General features: G+C 35.0%; 1 protein-coding gene across 1 annotated transcript in view; it reads left to right on the forward strand.

Moving 5' to 3' along the window:
* Positions 1-22,179, forward strand: part of LOC149776812 (uncharacterized) — a 37,818-nt gene extending 15,639 nt beyond the window's left edge. Inside the window, exons 4-6 of the mRNA XM_089941518.1 lie at positions 320-386; positions 17,209-18,264; positions 18,815-22,179. Coding sequence (XP_089797644.1) covers positions 320-386; positions 17,209-18,264; positions 18,815-19,290 — 1,599 coding nt within the window. The 3' untranslated portion in view covers positions 19,291-22,179. The remainder of the gene's footprint in view (positions 1-319; positions 387-17,208; positions 18,265-18,814) is intronic.
* Positions 22,180-22,783: the final 604 nt, after the last annotated feature.

Here is a 22,783-nt window from a genome sequence, read left to right on the forward strand (position 1 = left end):
TTGTTGTTTGTGAGATACATAATAAATACATAAGTAAAGTTCTAATAAGACACAAATCATAAAGTCACTGAATGCAGGATAAACTATATGAACAAAATATCCACTATAACTAAATATTTAAATGTATCATTAATCCATTCTTTTGAAATAAATATTTGTCTTCAATAACACTATCCAATGGGAACTGTTTTATTTTCTATTCACAGTCAGAACTATTTTATGTGCTCATATGCAAATTATTTCGTATATGTATGTAACGTATATGCGTTATTGCATCATCTTTCCTGATTCAAACTGTTCGCTTTCGTAAATTTTACAGGGAGGCTCCTCGTTCGAGAAGTACCTAAGAGACGGAGGAAGCGCACTTCTCAAAATTATTCAGAGAGGTTTGTAATTTTGGAAGCTTGAATCGTCATCTACACATCAGTCAGTTGTGGCAGTTGTGAATATTATGGATTGTGGGACGGGGCTTGTTTATTCTTTTCTGAACAAGTTTATCTCTCTGCAAAATTATGAGGAATAGCATAATACAATGTTTCCTCTTTGGATTTTTCATATTATCTCAGACAATAAAATAAAATTCTTACAAGGGACTTAAAGAACCCCAAATCTCCAAATTCAGCCTTAATTCTGATTAAAATGTGTGTGTGTGTATGTGATTTGGATTTTTTAACGTAGCTTTATCAATTTTTCAGTCATATCGCTACAATGTCTGCAGTGTGGCAGTATATAGTGATGTCTAGCACTGGGACATCATGCTGCAGACATGTATCATCGTGTCCCACCCCGTCATATTATCCTGACACCTGGCCGACCAGTCCTAACACTAACGTCTTAATGCAGAGCACCTAGCGAGGCAGCTGTTAGTACTATTTTTATGTCTGTGATATGACTCGGCCGGGGTTCGATCCCCTAGGCGGACGCTCTAACCACTAGACCACCAGAGCGGTCTGAGATTCAAACGTCGATAAAAGATTATTTTTTTACCGAAGTCTTAAAATAAAAAAATTCTGTTCTGTCATATGACATTTGACTTGTAGTATTACCCAGTCATTTTCCTGATGAATACCTCTCTGTAATCTATAATAAAAAATATACATTCTTGTGTTCTTCATCCAGTGTTGTGTGATCATTAATGTGTGATCATTAATTATTTCACACTCATGTGCAGTTAATTTGCATACGTTTAAGTTAAGTTAAATTTTAGACACGTAATTCAAACAACGTATTAGAATTTTTCTTTTGCTTTAAAAACTAACCTCTTTATCAAGCCTTCCTAGCATGACTTCAGTCTGGTAAAAATCACATCATGTGACGCAGAAAATTATAAGATAATTACATCAAAACAACTGTAATGAGATACTCTCACTGTTTTTTTTTTCTCGGTTTCTATATTGAGCCAAATAATCACATAACGGTACATATACATTCCTGTTAACGTATAGACTTATATTCATCTCATTCTTTGATTTCGTTTTTATAATTTATACAATATTGTACAGGACTCATTAAGTAACAAAGTTTTCACATCGATTCAACATTGACTCTATTATGAGCTTCACAGAAATTTAATATATTTATATCATATTATTTGTTCACTTCCTTTAACTTAGTTGCAATATATGGATTATCATAACTGTCACTCGCAATGTGTGAATATTATCATGTATAATGATTTATTTGTCTGTATCAGTGTTGTTTGTTGTGATGTTGACTTGCTGTACTGAATTATTATGTTTCTTTGAACAGTTATTCTGCTTATTGAATTAATATCCTCAGTACAGGTAACGTTGCCTGGGGCGGCATTTCGTTCATCCTTGGAAAACATAGCTTGGATGAATTTAAATTAATGACATTGTTTAAATGACCTTTTTTCTGATCTTAAATTGTCTTCACTTTTTAAACTGTCCAATCTATATAGCACTAGTGCAGATAAATTTTCTAGATTGATTTAAATATTTTAAACAATTCAAATGGCGATGTCTTTTCAAAATGTTATCATAAGGTTAATATCAATAATATTGATCAATAATTTGTTGTTGTTATTGTTGTTATTGTAGGGTTTAACGCCATTTTTCAGCCCAAGATAGGCTATACATGGCGGCCAGTATTAATGGTGGAGGAAGAACCCGGGAAATGCCCGGAAAGAACCACCGACACTCGAGAAGCTACTGGCAAGCTTTCTCACATACCCATATTGGCCAAATCCGAGACTCGAACCTACGCTTTAGACCACTCGGCCACTCGGGGCCCCTCAATAATTTGTTGCGGACGATCTATCATCATGTTTAAACATGTGAGCTAATCCCTGATTAGTTAGGAGGATTACCGTATCAGTACTTGTTTTGATCGAACTAGGAGAGGCAACTACTTGAATGGATATTTTGAGTATTTTGGGGGAAAATTTCATCAACGCCTTTTGCTTTGGTGATATCACGTTTATCTAAAATAACAATAACAGTTGTAACACAAACTAACACTGATAATGTGGAACAATTTCTCTGCATAATGAAACATATGTTGCCTCTTTCAGTACTTTATTTATTTACTTCCCTATACAGATATTAATATCATATATCATGGGGTTTGCACCGAGACAATGAAATCCCAAGGGTTACATTATTTGTCTCTCCACGAGGTGAACCTGTTTGTGACATACTGGTGTTGTAATTAATATTGATTGTACAATTACCCCCGTGTATGAAAGACCCTCCAAATACAGCAGCCATCTTGATAATCTTGCTATCAATACTCCTCCTGGTTTTCATGGAATTAGTTTTTCTGATTGGCCAAAAATGAAAACGTCGTTAATTTGATATACAATATATGATAAACATTAATCTTCAAAATGTTATTATTTCTACTCCTCATGAACAAAATAGTCATACTGATATGGGGTTTTCACCAGAAGTCTTTTTATTCATAGTTAGTATAAATTAACATCATACGATTCGCATATCCAATATGACTGCAACTGATGCAAACTTGAGAATATCTTTATTCCTCCTCTTCGTGAATGGATTACCATATTGCCATTGAGAGTGTCAACCATCTTATAATGTTCAGTAAGTCCTAAATGAGCATGGTGCCACTCAGAAGTTCACTATGGATAAAACAAACAGATCACTGCTTTTGCTAAATGAATGGTCATATCAGCGAGGAGTTTTCACTAAAATAATCTTATGAAACCTAGTTGGTTCTTGTGAAAATGGTGCTAATCACACACTGTCTTAACAACTTTTCTGTCACTACTCCCTCTGAATGGGTGGTCATACTGACATGAGATTTTCAGCAAAAGATTTATATAGATGTCTAATTGGCTCTAAATGGAAATGGCACCAATCCGGAATCTAATGTCCACCAAAGAAGTCATTTTGAAACAAATAGTATCGAAAAAGAATATAGATGATGGGATGCTACCGACTGTGCATGCAAAATGTGTAGACATAATATCGGGGATGCTGCGATGTTCCAATTGTCTCTCAAAACTGTGAATCGTTGGCCGCAGAAATCCTTCTCTGGTTCAACAGCCTTTGTGATGAGCGTGCGCCATAAAGACCGATCGTTGTCCGAGGCTTCCAGTCCGATGGGTTTGGTTTCGCTCAATTTCAGGTTACACATAAGGTTTTTTTGTACCTTTTCCCGGTGCGATATTGTTTCTGCTTTCCCTGCTTGAGTTCACCATAGAAGAGCTGTCTCGGTATTCTGGTCTTCTCCATCCGAATGACATGGTCAGACCAACTGAGCTGGGATTTCAGCAGCACTGACTCATTGGTAGGAACACGTGTTCTTTTTGAAGACTTCTAAGTTGGTCACCCTTTATCGGCAAGATGTGCATGATTGACCGTTGTGAGCGCATATGGAATTGCACGAGCTGATTCACATGCCTGCAGTATAAGTCCAGGTTTCACAGATATAGACGAAGGGAGGTAAGGACGACAGCTTAATAAACCTTGATCTTGGTAGGCATCTGAATGTCGTTTTGCTGCTGGACTCTGACACGAACCTTCCTAGGGCTTGGTTTGCTTTCCGGATCCTGGCTGTAATGTTATTGTCCAGCAACCCAGCTGAAGACATTGTGTTTCCCAGGTATGTAAAGCTCTCCGCGTTCCTCGACTGTCTGCTTCGATCGTGATGGTGGGCTGTGGAAGGTTTGTGTCAGAAGCTGGCTGAAGGATTATCTCTGTTTTATCCAGGTTTATTGTCAGACCAAACAGCCTGGATGCCTCAGAGAATTTATTCACAATGGTCTATAGGTGGTTACCCCTGTATGTCACAAGCGCACCATCATCTGCAATCAGAGCTTCGAAACGTAGTATGTCCAGTGTCTTTGTTCTTTCAGAGAGCTATTAAACAGGAATCCTTTAAGGCGATACTTGATGCAGACTCAAATGTCTAGTTCCTTCACTGCATTAAGAATTACTCCGGTGAAGAAGAGGCTGTAAAGCAGAGAGAGCACACAGCCCTGCTTCACTCTAGTCGAAATGAAAACGTGTTCTGAGTATTCACTATTGACCAAGACCTCTCATGTCGTCGTCATGAAACAACTGTATATGTGTGGCCCACTTTTTCTGGCAGTCACGTTTTCCAAGGACGAGCCACAGCATAATTAATATAATATTGGAAACGTATACACCAGAGCCAAGAAAAAGAGTGGTTGGGGAATCCACAGAGTCCAGGACTTGTTCGATTGTTCAGATGACACGTCAATCAAGTACCGCAACTTATATTGCACTGTTTGCAACTCAAGTGTAAGCAGACTGTGACATAAATTTAAATAAAGCATTTTATGCGAATATTAGCAGACGTTGGTATCTCTACTTGATACATCGTTATGGGTACAATAAATTACAAGGGAGAATTACATTCTCGTGCTTGATCATTGCCTTCTAGATACAAAGTTTGAGATCACTGATGATATGGATCGAAAAGCATGGTACTGTATATCAAACATGAGTATCATTGGTAGATAAGACAAGATATGTTTATTTCAACATTGTCCGTTTCTGTCAACAGTGTCCCTAAGTGAATCAGATTTGCGGATTACAGAAGGTATTATGATAGGAGGGCTTTATTGATAACAGCATGTAGGCAGAACCTTTATAAAATGATGTTCAGTCCATTTTTGGAGGGTAACAATTGTGACCATATTGGATAATGATCGGACATCTATTGTATAAATGCAAAAGTTCCCTATTCATGAATATTTCCTTAAATCTGTTACTTGTGATTGTTTCACTAAGTATCACCGTTTCAAATCTTTAAATTTTTAGACAGTATATGTACAAAAAGTAAGTAATAACCAAAATTCAATATACAAGCTTCAATTATGGACAATGTTTCATGGCTGGAGGGACTGGTCTTGACAGCAAGTTGCACATATATTTCTGTTCTGACTTTGGACTCGTAAGCTAGTAAGCGTACGAAGCTGAAATGATATTCTCAGGAATAGGCTATTAAATAGGTTTATTAATGAATATCAAATATATTTTGTTTATTACAACAGTAAAGTCTGCTTTTGATACGATTTATTCGAGAGCGTGGGTCTAGTTTTCATTTTAATTTCGCTGTGGATATAGTTTTTGGAAACCATATATTTCTAATAAGAAGAAATTACTAAGAACGTCTACTTTGCGGAGAGTCAAGATTCAGAAAGGTAAATATATTTTTGCCTTGGCTAATACCATCTATAGATTACATATTTATATTCCCTGTTACTTACATACTCTTTGTTTGAGGGACCCAAGCTTTCCATAGGGTTGTCACCGTAGTTTTCGTTACTGAATAACTGAGTTTTGACCGTTCTGAAGCCAATTCAACCAGAGATCCCAGCTGATTAACTCCTTGTGTTCTAGCTTAAAACCGGAAATTATAAATAATTTATCTGATAAATAAAAAAAGTTTTTCATTTAAATTCGTTTATAGAGTATACTTTTAATTGCCAGATTTGCTTTGTCCTCTACTTTTTCATTTGTAAATTACTTTGCCTTCTTATACGTTTTAACTTTCATTGATTTATTTGATTCTGAAGAAATGTGCTGGTATGTGCAGGTACAAACATTTTTAACAGATTTCTAACGTTATTTTTTACATCCATATATCTTTATTTTCTTCAAATTCATTCAATGATTAATTTATCAAATTTTCCGAAATGTGTTTAAGTTTTCGTTTCTTGATTCATTTATTTATCTTATTTGAAATAGGTTCATTCTTTGAAAATGTATCGCCATCACATTATTGAGGCGGTTGTCATCCACCATTTTGTAAAGTCTCCAGATGCTGTTTCGGTAGAACCTGAACCGGCGGAAAATTGGCTACTTTGTCATATTTTGCTACCATATATCATCTTCTTCAGTCGTATTTGTTTCCAAATTTACTGCTTGCATTGATATTGCTTTTATGTAAATGATATGTAATAATATAGCGCATATTACATTCAGTAGCGCGCTTGGCTCAAAGTTGTTTTTGTGACGAAATGGATTCATTCACATCGTCAGTTCTATCATACATACTTTCAAACGACTCAGTCAGCTCTATTTCGTTGATCTACAAACAAATCTAGTAAATCAAAGGACCCGGCGTCCGCTAAATGAGAGTTCATTGCACGATTCTAAGAATGGAATGTTAATGGAAAACAATTAGTATATATTAAGTAATTTTAACACCTTTACAAGTGAATGGAAAATATTTTGGAAGTCATTATTATCAATATCATCATTAATATTTTATTATTAATATTATTAGCATCATTGAGAAGTAGTAATAGTATTTAACTGAATCGTGAACAACTTCACAATTTTCTCATCTTCGCTATAGAGTGCCCAAATAAAGATAGGCTCGCCTATAGTGTAAAGGGAGATGCAGATTCCACATTTTCTTAGAAAATACACCCATAAAAAACAAATATGGGTCCCAAAATTTTGAACAATAATAAACTCGTAATTGAAAGTAGTAAATGAAAGCTTGATGCATTGTTCGTTTTCCAGTCGAAAACGAAGGTTATTCCCTTGACATGAATGAGTTTCATAAACAATTCGCAACATTTTATAAAGGGTCATACAAGTTTCTAAAGTATGACTTTAGAACAATTCATAGCACATTTAGAACAACTAATAACACACTGTAAAGAACGATATACGAGAACACTTTGATACTGGTTAGTAATATCTTCTACTGGCAGCACGTTAAGATTCCGTTGCCAGGCATAACAATTTTATCAGGTGATATGCACGTTTCAGTCTACAATGAAAGTCGGTTTCTATGTATATATTATAAATTTTGTGTCCCTTCCTTTACTTGTATTCAAACATAAAGCGTGTCAATAGACCCTCATTGCGATGTCGGTGAGCGTTTCTCTCAGAATCAAATTAAGTAACGAGTTTCATTTGGTTGCATTGATACAATCGGGATAAAGAATACCCGCATTGTATTAATATTAATATTATTAATCTTTCATATCATATCAACGTATGTGTTTAAAATAGGTTACAAAGCATGCAGTTCCAGTCTAAATATCATTAGTTAGCAATGATGCTCGTTTGTTAATTCAGCTAATTCATTTGACTAATTGAGAACTGAGATCATTTTAAGTAGTGCATTATACACGCCCACAAATGTAATCAACAGCATAGGAACCAAACAAAATGCGCACTAGGTGCATGAAAAACTTAGCATAGCTGATAGAATTTGCTGTAGAAAAGCGGGCTCCAAAATTTGTAGTGAAATTTAAATTCCCGATTTAACACTCAGAGATATATTAAATGCTAAGCAAAAAATGTTCACATTATATTGCAAAGAAATAATAGCATTGGTATTTTTCTAAGACAGCAACAACATTACTTAATTGGTCTTTAAAAATGGTTTCGAGGTTGTTGTTTAAATAACGGACGCTCTTTTCTCAAATACAAGATCTTCATTAATCTGTATCTACATTAACACTTGAATGAATCTAAAGTTACATGCAAAATATATGATGGTATACACTTTGTTTTCGATTCTTCACAATGGTTGTGTTGAAACCGTCTGAAGTAACGGTTTGAACGATCTTTCACAAATTCGTTATTTTAAAGTAAATGTCATTTGTACAGAAAAATGAATAAGTTAATTAGAAAATGTTCTCTTAATGACCATTATTCCCAATGTTATTATTAAACGACTATTCAAACGCTTAGCCGCCTCCACACTTTCAATTTCCATCCCTTCCTTAACATTTTTCAGATCTTTTTCGGTAACACTCACCCTCGTTTATGAAATGGTAAATAGGTTTAGATCTCTTGTGCGAGCGAGTTATTATCGATGGAGAGGTGTACATGAACTTTTAAATCTGTTTATAGATTTCCATCAGATTATTTATTATCATCTTTCCAATACATTAAGTCAGGTTCAATTGTTTAGATATGATCATTTCGTAACACAATGTCATGTGAGCATTGGTTGGGCTGTTGATTTACTGTGCAAGTTTTCATCTCTAGGTACATACTTAATGCTTTTTACTTTATGTAATTGTTTGCATATATATATATATATATATATATATATATATATATATATATATATATATATATATATATACATCATATCATATCATTCTAATTCCTTGTCTTATTCTTGATTCAATCATATGGAGCAATCAGTTATTAGATTTCGTTTGACAACAGCTAGCTTTAAACTAGTGTAATGTGCTACCCCTATTGCACTGAAATGATGAACAGAGTGTGGTTTACTAATATGGATACAAACATACCGTAATTCCTTAATCGTAACGTATTGCACAATAGGAGTGAATATTTCCATACAAATCGAGTGAATCATTTAAGTACTTATGTTAAAATGTTTGCATCATCATATCTTTAACGTATCGGGAGGTCGGTTCGCTGATTCGAGATCTGAAAGATTTCAAACATTTTTCAATTATATATATATATATATATATATATATATATATATATATATATATATATATATATATATATATATATATATATATATATATATATATATATATGTGTGTGTGTGTGTGTGTGTGTGTGTGTGTGTGCGCGCGCGCTCTCATAATTTAAAAAACTGATCGAAATCTTTCAGATCTGGAATTAGGTTCACAACATATCACTTTAAATACTTTTAGGGTTCTATGAAGTTATCGTCATTAAAACTTCTATCAAGTTTCACTACAGAAATACCGCGAAAGGAAACCTATAGAAACATATTATTGATCTCCTACATGAATCTCATTTACATCTTTTTTAAATTGCCTGCTATATATTATGTCCTAAAGAAATAAACATTTCATCATTGTTGGGTACTACGGTGGACGTCACGATAGGGACCGTTCCTGACTAGCATCTTTTTGAATAGAAATGAATCATACCCAGAACGATTACGGTTAATCAATTAATTTAAGAGATTTACAGTCCCATATATAAACATCCAAAGCCTTTTATCGATTATATTTGTTATAGATGGTGTAATACCATCACAGTATAAACACATATTCAAAGCTGTCTTCATAAACTTTATATTCGTTAAAAACATATTCTGATGGAACCTAAGTGGTGTTCCTTTTCAGTCTTGAAGATAGCAAGCATTAAAAAATGGTTATACTAATTTCCATTTTGTTTTTATTTTGAAATTGTACAGTGTAATAACGTGACCATTTATTCAAGCCATTTCTCTCTTTAATCCTGCTTTTTCCAGAATCATTTCTCAGACTTAATGCCATTTTACAGAATTTATCTTGAACTGATGGTTTTGAAATCGTATTGTCTACATTGTTTGCAACGTTTTAAGTTATTTTCTTTTCTAGACATTACTTTTCAACTACTTTGTCAATGTTGTAATTAGATTTTTTGTGCGTGTAGTGTTATTTCTTCCCAATCTGTTACTGAATTACGTTTATTGAAAATTTTAGGTAAGTTTGTTTCCAAACGTTATGTAATAGATAGGCTATTCATTTCACAACTTTTCAAACATAGATGTCTTAAATTTTCAGTGTTACGTTTTAATGAAATTTATATTTTCTGGTGGCTCCCATATGTCAAAACAATGAATGTCTTTTTCATTTTACCAAAATATATTTTTCACCTTTAAGCTTATTAATTTTCAAACTTGTCACAATATTCACAAATAATATTTCTGTCGTATAAAGATAACGTCTCCTCGGTATTCTCTCCCTTTAAGTATTACAATGTATACCCTACAGGGTGCCCAAATATTAGTTATCCTAGTGCAAGAATCTCTTTCATGAAATTAATATCATAGCCATTGATAAAAATATATTAGTTCTTTAGATCGTAACTATCCTTCTTATTGAATATTTAGACATATCATATTAATCGATTATTAGATAATCCATTACTCAGAACTTCTCTTGAGGTCAATACATTTGATTATTGACATGCATCTTGATTTATGACGTGAATTAATACTGTGATTGGGAAAATTGTAATCGAATACCATTCGCATCAATAAGACTAGGTAATATATCTTTTACCTAGTTTCACTTCCAATAAACTATTTCTAATGCAGATGCCTATTATCTGAGTTAGTGTAAAAGGATTAAGATTAAGAGTTGGCATTCTCTAGGAATAATTTAGTATGTCAAGTCGAATATGTTTCCTTAATCAGTCCGTATCATTTTATTTCTCTCTGTAACAATTTATATAAAGGTATCTAGTATGTCGTCCCCTTTTCTACTTTGTAAGAACAAGTGTTAGTGTCTCCAAATGTATATATTGTTATGTTTGTCATAAGCATGCTTGCCAGTGACACTTGCCTGCAATTTAATATTTACATGCTTTTCATAAACCATTCTATAAGGAAACCGTTTTCCAGCTTGCTTATGTAATGGGGCTGTAGACTGGACGCTTTTACAAGTTTTTACGTTTAGAACATTTGATTAACTTCTTGTAAGTTTAAGATTACTGATATATGATTGAGGACCATCGTAGGCTTTAGGAATAGTAGTAGTAGTAGTAAATGATTGATTGATTGTATTTATACGGCGCACCAACACTGTTAGGCTATTTAGCGCCATACAAAAGGTTATGTGTACGATCATTTAAAAATGATAAAAGGTTTCTTATTGACCAGCGATATTGAAACCAAAATAGTTGAAAGTGAAACAATCAGATAGTAAGGGAAATGTAAATTGTGTATGTTAATAAAGACAGATGAAAAGTTGTTGAAAATCAGGGACGGTATATACATTACCTAAAAATGTTCAATGTGATGGTATACACGTTATAGCTTAGAGTAAATGTTTACTTGTTTTCGGAATTCTATAATACAAGTGACGTTTATTGTATCAAAAGGTTCCTTCATGTCATGCACATTGTAATATTGATCGCGCGTAGGTTGCAGGTCGAAACACTATATCATAAAGTGCTTAACAGCGAATGGTTTATTGCAAGAAAAGCACTCTGGGGGGTCTTTGCCTTTTATTATGTGGAAGTGGGTTATATAAGTATGGCCAATTTTAATTCCTGCAGTTACTACCTCCTCCCTACGGATGGTTCTGTAGGAAAGAGTCCATTCTTCTAGGGTTGGCTTGATGGCGTGGAGGTTATTATTCACTGCATCATTCAACGATGCCTGCCACGTCTGACGTAAAGACTCTTCTTTACTTGGTTTAAAATCGGTATACGGTATTTGAAAATCAGTTGGTTCTTGGTATGGGGCCATTTTAGCAGCGCGATCTACTTTTTCATTACCTTTAATACCAATATGACTGGGTAACCAACAATATACTATATTGTGTGAGGTACTCAACTCAGTATGTTTGTCGAGAATATTAATCAATAATGGATTTTCCGGTTTTCTAGCGTGTAGTAACCGAAGTACTGATAGCGAGTCTGAGAAACGGACGTTGTCTGAATGTTAGAAAGGTTAATTTTGGTGCTGTCAAGGCTGGATGATATTCTAATGGCAAAGGAAGCTATGGCGTTTGGCTTTTTTGTATAAGGTTTTGTATTTGGGATAAAAACAGCAAAAAAGCAGGGTTCAGACGGTTTGATCTTAATTTAAGAGCATACTGTGCGGAAAGCATTTCTCTACAATGTGATAAAGGTGGTTCGTTCGCTTCAGCTAGAAGGCTTTCACATTATGAATATCTTAAATGCTCCCAGAGCGAGTCTTATTCCTTGATGATCAATTGGGTCAAGCATCTTCAAGTATAACTTCCTATCTGAACCATAAACAAGGCACCCATAGTCCAGTTTGGAGTGAATACACTTTCTATATATAACCTAAATATGACTTTTCAGCACCAATGTCAGTGTGCGCTAATACTTTAAGTAGATCTAGAGATTTCAAGTATTTACCTTTCAAGTTCTTTAGGTGTGGAATAAACGTAAATTTTCTGTCGAAGATAATATCTAAAAAAAATTGTTTCCTCAACAAGTGGAATAGGTATTTTGTCCAGCGTGAGTTTAGGTTTATGATGATGTCTTCGTAATTAAGACAAATGCATGCATACCGTTTTTTATTTTGAACCATTAGTACTGGCCCAATTTTTGAATCTTGTTGATATTTTGCTGTAGCTTTTCTTTCAATTGTATGCATATGCTTTGATCAATAGCATACTAGAAAGTCATCAACGTATAGTGAATTGATTTTGATGTTGAAAAACGTCTCAGATAAAATCTGCCCTGGGGCACACCCATCTCTAGCTCGTGCATATCGTAGAATGTGGAGCCCACTCTTACCTTGAATTATCTGTCTGGGAGAAAGTTTGATGTGAAAAAGGTAGGCGGCCTTTTAGACCCAGTTTGCGCTATTAATTTAGTATCTCGTACTTCCATGTCGTGTCATAGGCCTTTTCTATATCAAAGAAAACCGCTACTAAATGTTCCTCATTTATGATAAATGCGTATCGAATAAAGTTTTCCAGTCTAACCGGATGATCATTGATACAACGTCTAAAACGAAAGCCACATTGGAAATGAGATATTAAATTGTTAGTTTCCAAGTACCATTTAGTGCAATGAGGCGATAGTTGGTAGGATCAGTGCTATCATTACCTGGTTTGGGAACTAATATTACTGTTGCTTCTTTCCAAATTTTAAGCACATTACCAGTAATCCGTAAATCATTGAAGAATTTCAAAAAAGATAATGATGATTCTGGACGGTGTTTCAATAACAGGGCGTGTATTTCGTCAGGCCCAAGCGGATGTATCATGGGCTTTGTCTAAAGTCTCCATAAGCTCCAGTAATGAGGACAGTTGGTTATAACTTTCCGAATTGTTGGATGTGAATTTCAAACGTGACTTTTCTGTTTAAGATTTTAATCTTCGGAAGGCGTCTGAATAATTAGATGATGAGGAATTTTTCGAGAAATTGTCAGCAAGAATATTTGCTATGTCACGTTTTGAAGTAAAATTGTTATTGTTCAGTTTTAGATGTCGGAGAGAATCTTGTTTTCCCTTTCGATTTATTTTGCAGATAGTGTCCCAAACATTCTTACTACAAGAACGAGATTTTAAAGAAGAAACATATTTATTCCATGATGCTCGTTTGCTTTCTTTGATCATGCGGCGAGAATACGGTATTTACTTAAATTTTCTGGCGTCGGACGATTGTTAAATTTTCTGAATGCTTCTCGGCATTGTCTAATGACTTCTTTACATTCTTCATAGACCTAAGGTTTTGGGGTTCATTTATAGTTCGGTGAGGATTTGGGAATGGATTCTTCAACAATCACGGTGAAAATAGAAGTAGAATGCTGAATAGCGTCAATACCGTTGAAAAGGGTATCCTCATTCAGCCCAGTTTTACAGAGTGTTTCAAATTTAGCCCAGTCGGCCTTCTTAATATTCCATTGTGAAATTGTGTCATCAATTGTAGAGGCAATATTTTCAAGAGAAATTGGAAAGTGATGTCTGCTGTGAAGGTCAACAGTGACCTTCCAATCATAGTCCAAAACAGCTAAGGAGAACCAATTGTCAAATAGATTCACGTGTATCTACCCGTTCATGGGTGTAAGTAAGTCGGAGATTTGGTGCTATATTGACACAAATCGTGTCTAGAAATAAAGTCTTCTACTTTGTGGCCTCTGTCACTTATGTGATTTGATCCCTATAAAATGTTATGGGCATTACATTCCCCGAGTAAAACATATGGCGCGGGAAGTTGATGAACAAGATTGTCTAATTCGTTTGGTACTAGGTTGGGGTTCGGTGGTATGTAAATATAACAAAAGGTAATCAATCGATTTAGAGTGACGCTTGCAGCAGTGGCTTGCAAATTTGTGTTTAAAGGGATGGCGCTATGTGGGCTCTATTGTTAACAACAACAGAAACACCACATGATGCCCTGTCAAGATTTTGAAAGTAGGTGTTAAGCAGGGAGCAGTTTTTAAGTTTGATGTTATCCGATTCCTTCAAGAATGTTTCCTGAAGGCATAAAACCGCAGGATGATGTTTGCTTAAAAGCAGAAGAATATCACTGTAGTTGGCTTTAGGTCCTCGACAGCTCCTTTGCATGATAGTGTTCTTCTTTATAAGTCCAATGTGGAGATTGTGGAACTAGGTTAGACCTTTCCCGGGGGCAACCTGCGTGATTATTTCTCTGTAGGGAGTACGGGGGTGATTCATTTGGTGATAGGTCTGGAGTCACAACGAGCGCATGGAGCATTTTCTTATGTGTCCATGCTCTCAATGTCAATGTCTTATGTGTCCATGCTCTCAATGTCTCCAAACCTATTCTATAGTTTGATGAGGTCATCTGACCCCTTTTGATACCTATTCCTTGAGATTTGTTTTCATTCCTTGGTGATTTCGGTGGTGGGTTGTTTTTAAACATTGTTTGAATAGATACCGTGTTTTTATGTGCTTGGTAATGGGGGAGTGTTAGAGCTTGATGGTGGATTGGGTGGATCTGTCTGAGTTTGAGCGTCCTTCGTATTTTTGGTATTGTCTTTAGCTACAGTGGAGAAGGTTCAATCAGGGATCGATGTTTTTGCCTGTACACGTAGGGAATGTTAGAAGTGTTCTTTACCCTCTGTATTTCCGTCTCCTGTTTCCAGGTATCACAATTCTTGGAATTGGCGTGGTGCTCCTTTCCAAAGTTGACACAATGAGGAGTTGCTATATATCCAGATTTCTGATGAAAATAGTCTCCGCATCGGCTACATATTTGGCTTTTTGAGCATCGGTCTTCATGTTGGCCATATTTCTAACTCTTATAATATCGAAGGGGTTTCGGTATCTAAATCTCAACCTTGACTTGCAAGAAACAAACTTTGACCACTGTGGGTAATGTTAGCTTGTTCAAGGTTAGTACAATGGTGTTGGTGTCCTGAAGAATATTGTTACGTTTAATACGTATTCTACATACTGCAGTGACACCTTCGTTTTTCATCCCTTCAATCAAATATGTGTCGCGGACTCCAGCCAAATCACGACAGTGAATCACGCATTTGGACGTATTGATTGTTATATGAGCAAATGAGGTCACTGGAATATTGAAGAAAGTTTTCTTTTCTAGATATTTTCTGTTTGACCGCGTCGCTCACATTCAACAAGGAGGCAGCCCGAATTCAACTTTTTAACACTTTTTGGTGCACTGAACGATCCCGTAATTGTCTTTTCAGTCACAAGCGGAGACAGTGCGACATCTTTGAAGCATCTTTAGATTGTATAACCATGAAGCATGGAAATGATTCTACACTACATGGTTCGTCGTCTGACTCAGGTCCAGATTAATGCGTTTGTGTTGATTTTATTTTTCTTTTCCATGTTGGTTTGTTTACAATTCAGCATCCGTGCTCCCCGCCTACCATGGAGTGCATCAAGGGGACACCTTTCAAGTGCCATGGATACATATATGTTATACTCAGTCGGTCAAATTATCTCCAGATTGACCCTTTAAGCCACCGCCTTCTAGGAAGTCTTCTAAGACTTGTGAAAGGAAAAGATAGAGAGACTGTAGGGGCAACGCTGGTATCAAGAGAGACACAAGGAAAAAGACAAAGAAAGTGCGCGAGTAAATAAAGACTTCCCAGGGCTCGGCGTGACCAGCCGATTTGTCGAGACCGAGCCCATCCCGACCACCCGTGTAGAAGAAGCAGAGGCCAAAGCAGTGTATTGCATTGGAAGGCCTCTGCTAAACTACCAGGATCCTTTCCTCCCCCGACACAGGATGCAACCCACGGCAAGCACGTTGCCTCTACTTAGTCGCCTCTTACGACACGTAGTGAGGACAGGTCGGGCCAATTCTACAACCCCAGACCGGCAGAGGAAAATAGTAGTATTCGCAATACTACTACTACTACTACTAATAATAATAATAATAATAATAATCATAATAATAATAATTATTATTATTATAATAACCGTAATAATAATGAAATTATGTCCATATTAGTGAATGACACTGATCAAAGTTACAGGAAATATACTAGCGCATTTTTGTTGAAACATAAAACTGTTTTATTTTCCTTGAAGCTACATTCTTCGTGTATTGGCATCTGCAGTATAAAATATTGTCTGGCATAGATTAAATGGTTGAAGTATTTCGTCTTGACCTTTTTCTGATATTGTTCCAATGATTCTTCATTCTCATTCTGCATTCAACTGTTTCGCCATACTGGATGGCACAACTATATACTATTGTCATGATATCATCTAACACTAACAGACGGGCATAACTCTGAGATAGCTGCTCTAATACAACCGCATACATCGTAGCGGATCAAAAACTATTTCGAGTTTGCTGCTAAGGAATTTATAAACAAAACCTACTGCGTAATTAATTTCGTCATATTGAACACAAAACATTAGAAATAATACTAGTGTTAGTAGCATTAAAAAAAGAGTTCAGATTATTGACATATTTCCAAGTAATGTCCTTTCACTCATTTATGGATTGTTGAGATTATCTCTATTATGTTCGAATTCTGAACTGTAAATGCCGCCGAAGCAGAGATAGGTCAATGTTGTTTTGTTTTTTTAATTTCTTTTAATTACAGTGTGGGTTGAATCCTACCATCGAATTTGCCTATGTCGGTCACCATGGTCTCCTTGGGCAAGGATATTTGTTCCAGTTGCCTCGGAACAAAATGGCCTACATGTGTTTGTTTGCCGTAAAACAATAAACTTGACCAAGCCAAAACATTTTAAACCGATTAGGTCACAAGGAAACGTTACGTATAGAAACTATAAACAAAACACAAAAATGGAAAATACATTTACATTTATTTACATTATTGCAGATCCTGACTGGAGAAAGGAAATACATGAGATACTTTTGGATGGATTCTGTAAAGAAAAACTTGGGATGTTTTTGTCCGTAAAGAGAACTGATTCTGTCTTAACCAATATACTGCAAGTCATAATTGCGAAGAACAACAAGGAAGCATTGTGCATCATGATGGTCTACATAAGTAAGAAATGGAAGGAAGATTTCGGCGACAATACCATCTCTGTGTGGCTGGGTAATGATCACAGGGGTGATAAGACAGGAGAAATGGTATTAGTTTGCTTCCATTCGGTTGTGGCTTTGTCAAAGTTCTCTCATTACCTTGGTTTGCCGATGATTTACAGACGCCTTGATGAAACTCAGATGGAGCCTTTGGAAAATCGATTGCAAGAGAAATACCGAACAGTGCCATTTAAAAAGATAGATGCCTACAACATAAAACGTCTGATCAATGAACATGGAGAAGATCTTTTCAAATGCCATAGTAATCTTGAAGCAATTACAGCAAGCTCTGTTAAATCAACTAAAAATGGAATCGAGAAGAAAACGTCAATATTACTTTACTGTAGACTTAAAGGTGTCATTCCTTTTGGAGAGGAATTCTTTCCTAAGCAACTGAAAGTAGATGACAAAGAATATCTTACAGATATTCGCGAAGGTTTCTTCTCTCTAGGAATGAACCCTGCTCAAAGGCTACCATCCAACCCTCATCCTCATTTTTTAAACAAACCCCTCAGAATGGGTTGCAGCATAGGATCACGGGGGTCTCCTTTTTATGGAACCCTTGGACCATTCGTCAGAATTGGTGCCAATGAAATAGGTTTTCTGACTTGTGCTCATGTCTTAGGAATAAACTGTAGCAAAACCAAGACGCAAGTAGTACAACCCGCTGATAACGAATCCGATCTGCCGGATGGCACTAGGCTATGTGGAACATTTGTCAGAGAAAAATTTGATCCTTTGGCGATGATTGGTGTCGATGCAGCTCTGGTATGCATAGACCAGACAAAGCGAGAAGTTGACCTAGGTGGTTTTGTATGGATGGGCTCCCACCAGCCCAAAAAGTTAGGTATGATATTGTGTTTGAATATTGAGTGCACATTTTCCTCGTAGCAAATATATTGAAAATAAAATGAAAACATTTGCCCATATTGTCACGTTGACATGGATCATAACTGAATAAGTTTCCAATTAACATTTCTCTGAAATGACAATATCGACAAGGATTATTTGACATAATTCTTATCTACACTGTAAAGACTTCAAAGTAAAATTATATGCAATGCATCTGCTGTATTACACTCTTCGAGGAGAAAACGCCATATCTACCTCAACATTTCTTATGTATTCACATGTTTTGTCACGAAAAGATAAGTACGGAATAGAAACAATTTCCAAGGGTTAGGAGCATTGCTGTTTCATAATAATGCTTAAACAGTCATATCTCATACTCTTATAAATAATTGAAAACAAGAAGACGAAAAAGATTAAATTGCAATTTTTTTTTTTGACATTTACAAGTTCTATCGTTTTTACTTTTGCCTAATATAAAATTCCATATGATGCCAATTAAATGTCATCTTTGATCGCCAAACATGCATCAAACATTATCTTTGCAGGCATGTTTGAAGTGAATTCGCCGTCTTTTGAGGATGGATTAGTGATAGGAAACCCAGATCTTCAAAACCTTGGTGGAAGGAGAGACGTCTTTAAGTTCGGCAGGTCAACAGGACTGACACAAGGATTACTTGTACTTGAAAACACAATGTTAAAAGTTCACAGCGCTACTCTTGCACTTCCCGACGGAATGCCTCTTCCGCATGGCTACCCTAATAATACCTTTATAATGAAGGGACAGTTTTTAATACAAAACGTTGGAAATGATCCATTTTTTTCTCCTGGTGATTCAGGTGCAGGTGTTTACACTGTAAAGAGAAACCATTCAGGGGAATATAAATTGGCTTTAATTGGACTTGCCATAGGATCAATTACATCAGGAGAATGTGCTATGACACCTATTGGAAGAGTGCTGGGGGCTCTGGGCTTAAAGGAATCCGACGTAATTACAGAAGGAGCCATGGAAACTAATCCATAATCCCAAAAAGTAAAACGTAATGGCGTTGAATTCATCCAACTGTCGGGTACTACTATATGATTTTATGCTCTTATCATCGTTTGTTCAGAATTATGTTTGACAATTTTCACGTTCTTGTGTTTTCGTATAACTTTGTAATGATACAATTTACAATGCATAAAAATGGACAAGATATTCTATGTTAGCACCATTCGTTTTCCATGATATGCTTTCAGTCATACCTGTACCTGAACCATACATGTGCAAGTATTGCAACTTTGGTAATAACATATTAAGAAAAATAGGATTGTATAATAACCTCGATAACCGTTGATGATCGTTTCTTGCTGATAGTTGCGTTGCGGTCATATTGCACAGAGCAAGTCTAATTATAAAAATTACATATAGTCTTGTTTTTAAACACAGTGAATCGAACTTTTACAAATCTCAATTCGTTTTCAATTTCATTCATACTTTGCAGCTAAAACATTTTTTCAAAAATTATATTATTCTATACGTACAAAACATAATTCGTGTCTGTTCTGAGAAAGAGAAATAACTCGTTTGATATGCTTGATGAAAATCTTACCTCCAGATCATAACATCAAACGTACGTGGGTTTATATATGTAATGAATATGTTTATGAGCATATGAATTAGATGAATTGAATACAACCAGTATGCATTCTACGTGAGACTTCGTCTTTAATGCTGAATAAAGTAATTCTTGACGCATGAACAATATACTGCAGACGGTCACTCCAGGATTACTGAAAGCCTTTGACCTTCTCCAAGTAAGAGAGGTCTTTTGGGATGGACGACTATTAAAACCTTATAAGCAGGTTTTAGGAACAATGATCTTAAAACAATTTATTTTAATGCAAAATGCTACATTTATCTGTTTGTATCAAATTATTTCATCTATTTTGATAATGATGTAACCAAGGAAGGTTTCTCATTGTTTGTGTGCCCTGGCAGAGTATGTAGGTGGGTGGGTTGGTAGGGAGGTAGGTGGTATCCCAGAGTGTCAACATAATATTGGCTATGTAGTGACACTTATTAGTTAAAATTTCAAATTTTAAAATAATTAAAGTTCCAAATGTAAATACAAATTAATGCGCAATATCGTGGGTTACAAAAGCAATCAAGATCGCTGAATTTGTTTTCTGCATGTTTAAATGGCCACTGGAGACTAGAGGAAGTAGATTAAAGCTACGTAATCTCTGAATACATTATAATTACGCGGGTGCATATGTGTGAGTCTATTTAAGTCCTAAAGCAAAGAGTTTATATAAAAATATATTTTGTAGTCCCATCCACCCGACCCCCATCTGTGTTGCATATTGCTGTTTTCGTTCCTTCCAGAAACTGATAATTATATTTCGGAAAACAAATTTAAATTTGAGTTCATCTTTTGACTTTGAAATGAATGAACTAGTACAATCGTTCAATCCTTATGGACCAAACATATTTTATTATTTTTAATCTGAATTTGCGTTTGTAATACCGTCCAATTAAGCAATTAAACTCGAATTCACCACCTTGTGGCATGTATTTTTATATTATTAGTGAGTATCGCCAGAAGAGATTGTTACATTTCGCCCTTTTAATCTTAGTTTATTATATACGCTTACTTTGCTTTTTATATCCCTTACGTGTGTATTTGCAAAGGACTAGCTTTTTTTGTTACAAAGTAAAATAAAGTGACCATATAATCATTGGTAATCCATTGTGATTATGCATAATAGTTACGTTTGTACCTTCCATTGAGCTCCATATTTGTTTGGCATTATCGTACCCAATTGTGTTTGTAGTTATTAGCTCTAACTTTTATTTTTCTTATCTAGAAGGTATTCCTAATTTCTTTTGCTCTTTGCAGATAGCTAAATATCGTAGAGTAATTCCATTAAAGAAAGTTACATATAGTATTGTCGGATAGCTTAAGTTATAAATATATTTCACCCATATAAATGTCATTTTGTTCTAAGCCATTTCATTATTGCTTGTTTGTTTTGTATTATGCAAACTTATATTTGTCGATGCATGTATATTATATCTTATACTAATTAATAAATATAGTTTCATGAGTGCATTCCATATATTTGTATTCACTATTTTCCAACACAGTTGGTCATTTGTTAAAATCTGTATTATTCAGTTTCAGAACTGGAATTGTCTGTACTTAGATTATTTTAATTTGCCGGTTTATTCATATTTTTATCAAATGTACAGTTCCACAATAGTGATGACAATATGGTGAGCATTACAACTCAGTCTAACATTTCCTAAATTATTCCAATAAAATTTGAATTGAGTAAAGTATCTAAATCTTTGAAATTTAAAGAAAACAGTCAATTCCACTTATGTTATCTTGTGATCGTCAATTCCATGTCGTATATCATAAGCGTTAGATATTGATACATGTAAAACGATATAAGAGGTCAAAAGTTTGCGGTTTTGAAATGACTATTGTTTTTTTTTTAACACAAGCGTAATACAAGCCTGAAATAGTATTAATTATGAAATAATGACACAGAGGCGAATTGTGGGATTGGTGACGTAGTTCAATGAAACCTGACAGCTTCATTACATAAATCAAGGGAGATGAATTGAGCATACACTAAGGTAACCGGGAATGACAATGTCCCTTTGGTATTAACGTCAAATATTAGGTTCTACAGCTCACATGCCTTTATAACATGTCAATCATTCTTACATAAAATATAGTATCTAATATCATACGGCCAATAGAAGTGATATTATTATGGATTAGGAGTTATTAGCATCATATTGCATAATACATGTAGTCAACACTTGGGAGTCCAACCCAACCTGGTCTAATATATTTGAAATATATTGTAACACTGAGGAAAAATATGTTAGAAAAATAAAGATTTGATTTTGCTCAAATTTTGAAATTCTCTTTCTCATTTTGCTCTTAATAAGTATGCACATTTTTGTGTATTTGATGCAATAGGAAATATTTTATGAAATAAATGCACATATGTTTTTCTTAAACCAACTTTCCTAAAGGTCCATTAGCAATATAAGCTAATCTGCCTACATTCTAGGTTACTTCCCCTAGGCTGTAGTATGTGTATATAGGTAAATCTTTCCTGGGTACAAGAAGTATATTTGATGACAATAGTAAACTTTCATATATCTCCAATTCCCTTCATTAGATAGGGATGCTTGCAGACCTGAGGCAGCCGGCCCCACTATCCATAGTTGTTCTATTGGTTATATTGGATTTACCAAACTTAACTATCTGCCTTTCCCAAGAGCGTGAAAAATAATTTATGATTTATCATTATTATTATCAACTATGCATGCTATGATGATACATTTTCTAACTTAAAACAAATGTTACGAGTCTATGCTCTTTAAATAAGTAACAGATATGACTGAATACAACAAGCTTTGTATACTTTAAGAAATAATATATTTTCCTAAGCTGCAAAGTAAACAATTAATAAAAAGGAACTTACGGTATTGCGAATTAAATCCAAAGTGT

This window comes from Sinohyriopsis cumingii, chromosome 18 (assembly GCF_028554795.1).
Source record: "Sinohyriopsis cumingii isolate HCF-2022 chromosome 18, ASM2855479v2, whole genome shotgun sequence".
Taxonomy (NCBI): Eukaryota; Metazoa; Mollusca; class Bivalvia; order Unionida; family Unionidae; genus Sinohyriopsis; species Sinohyriopsis cumingii.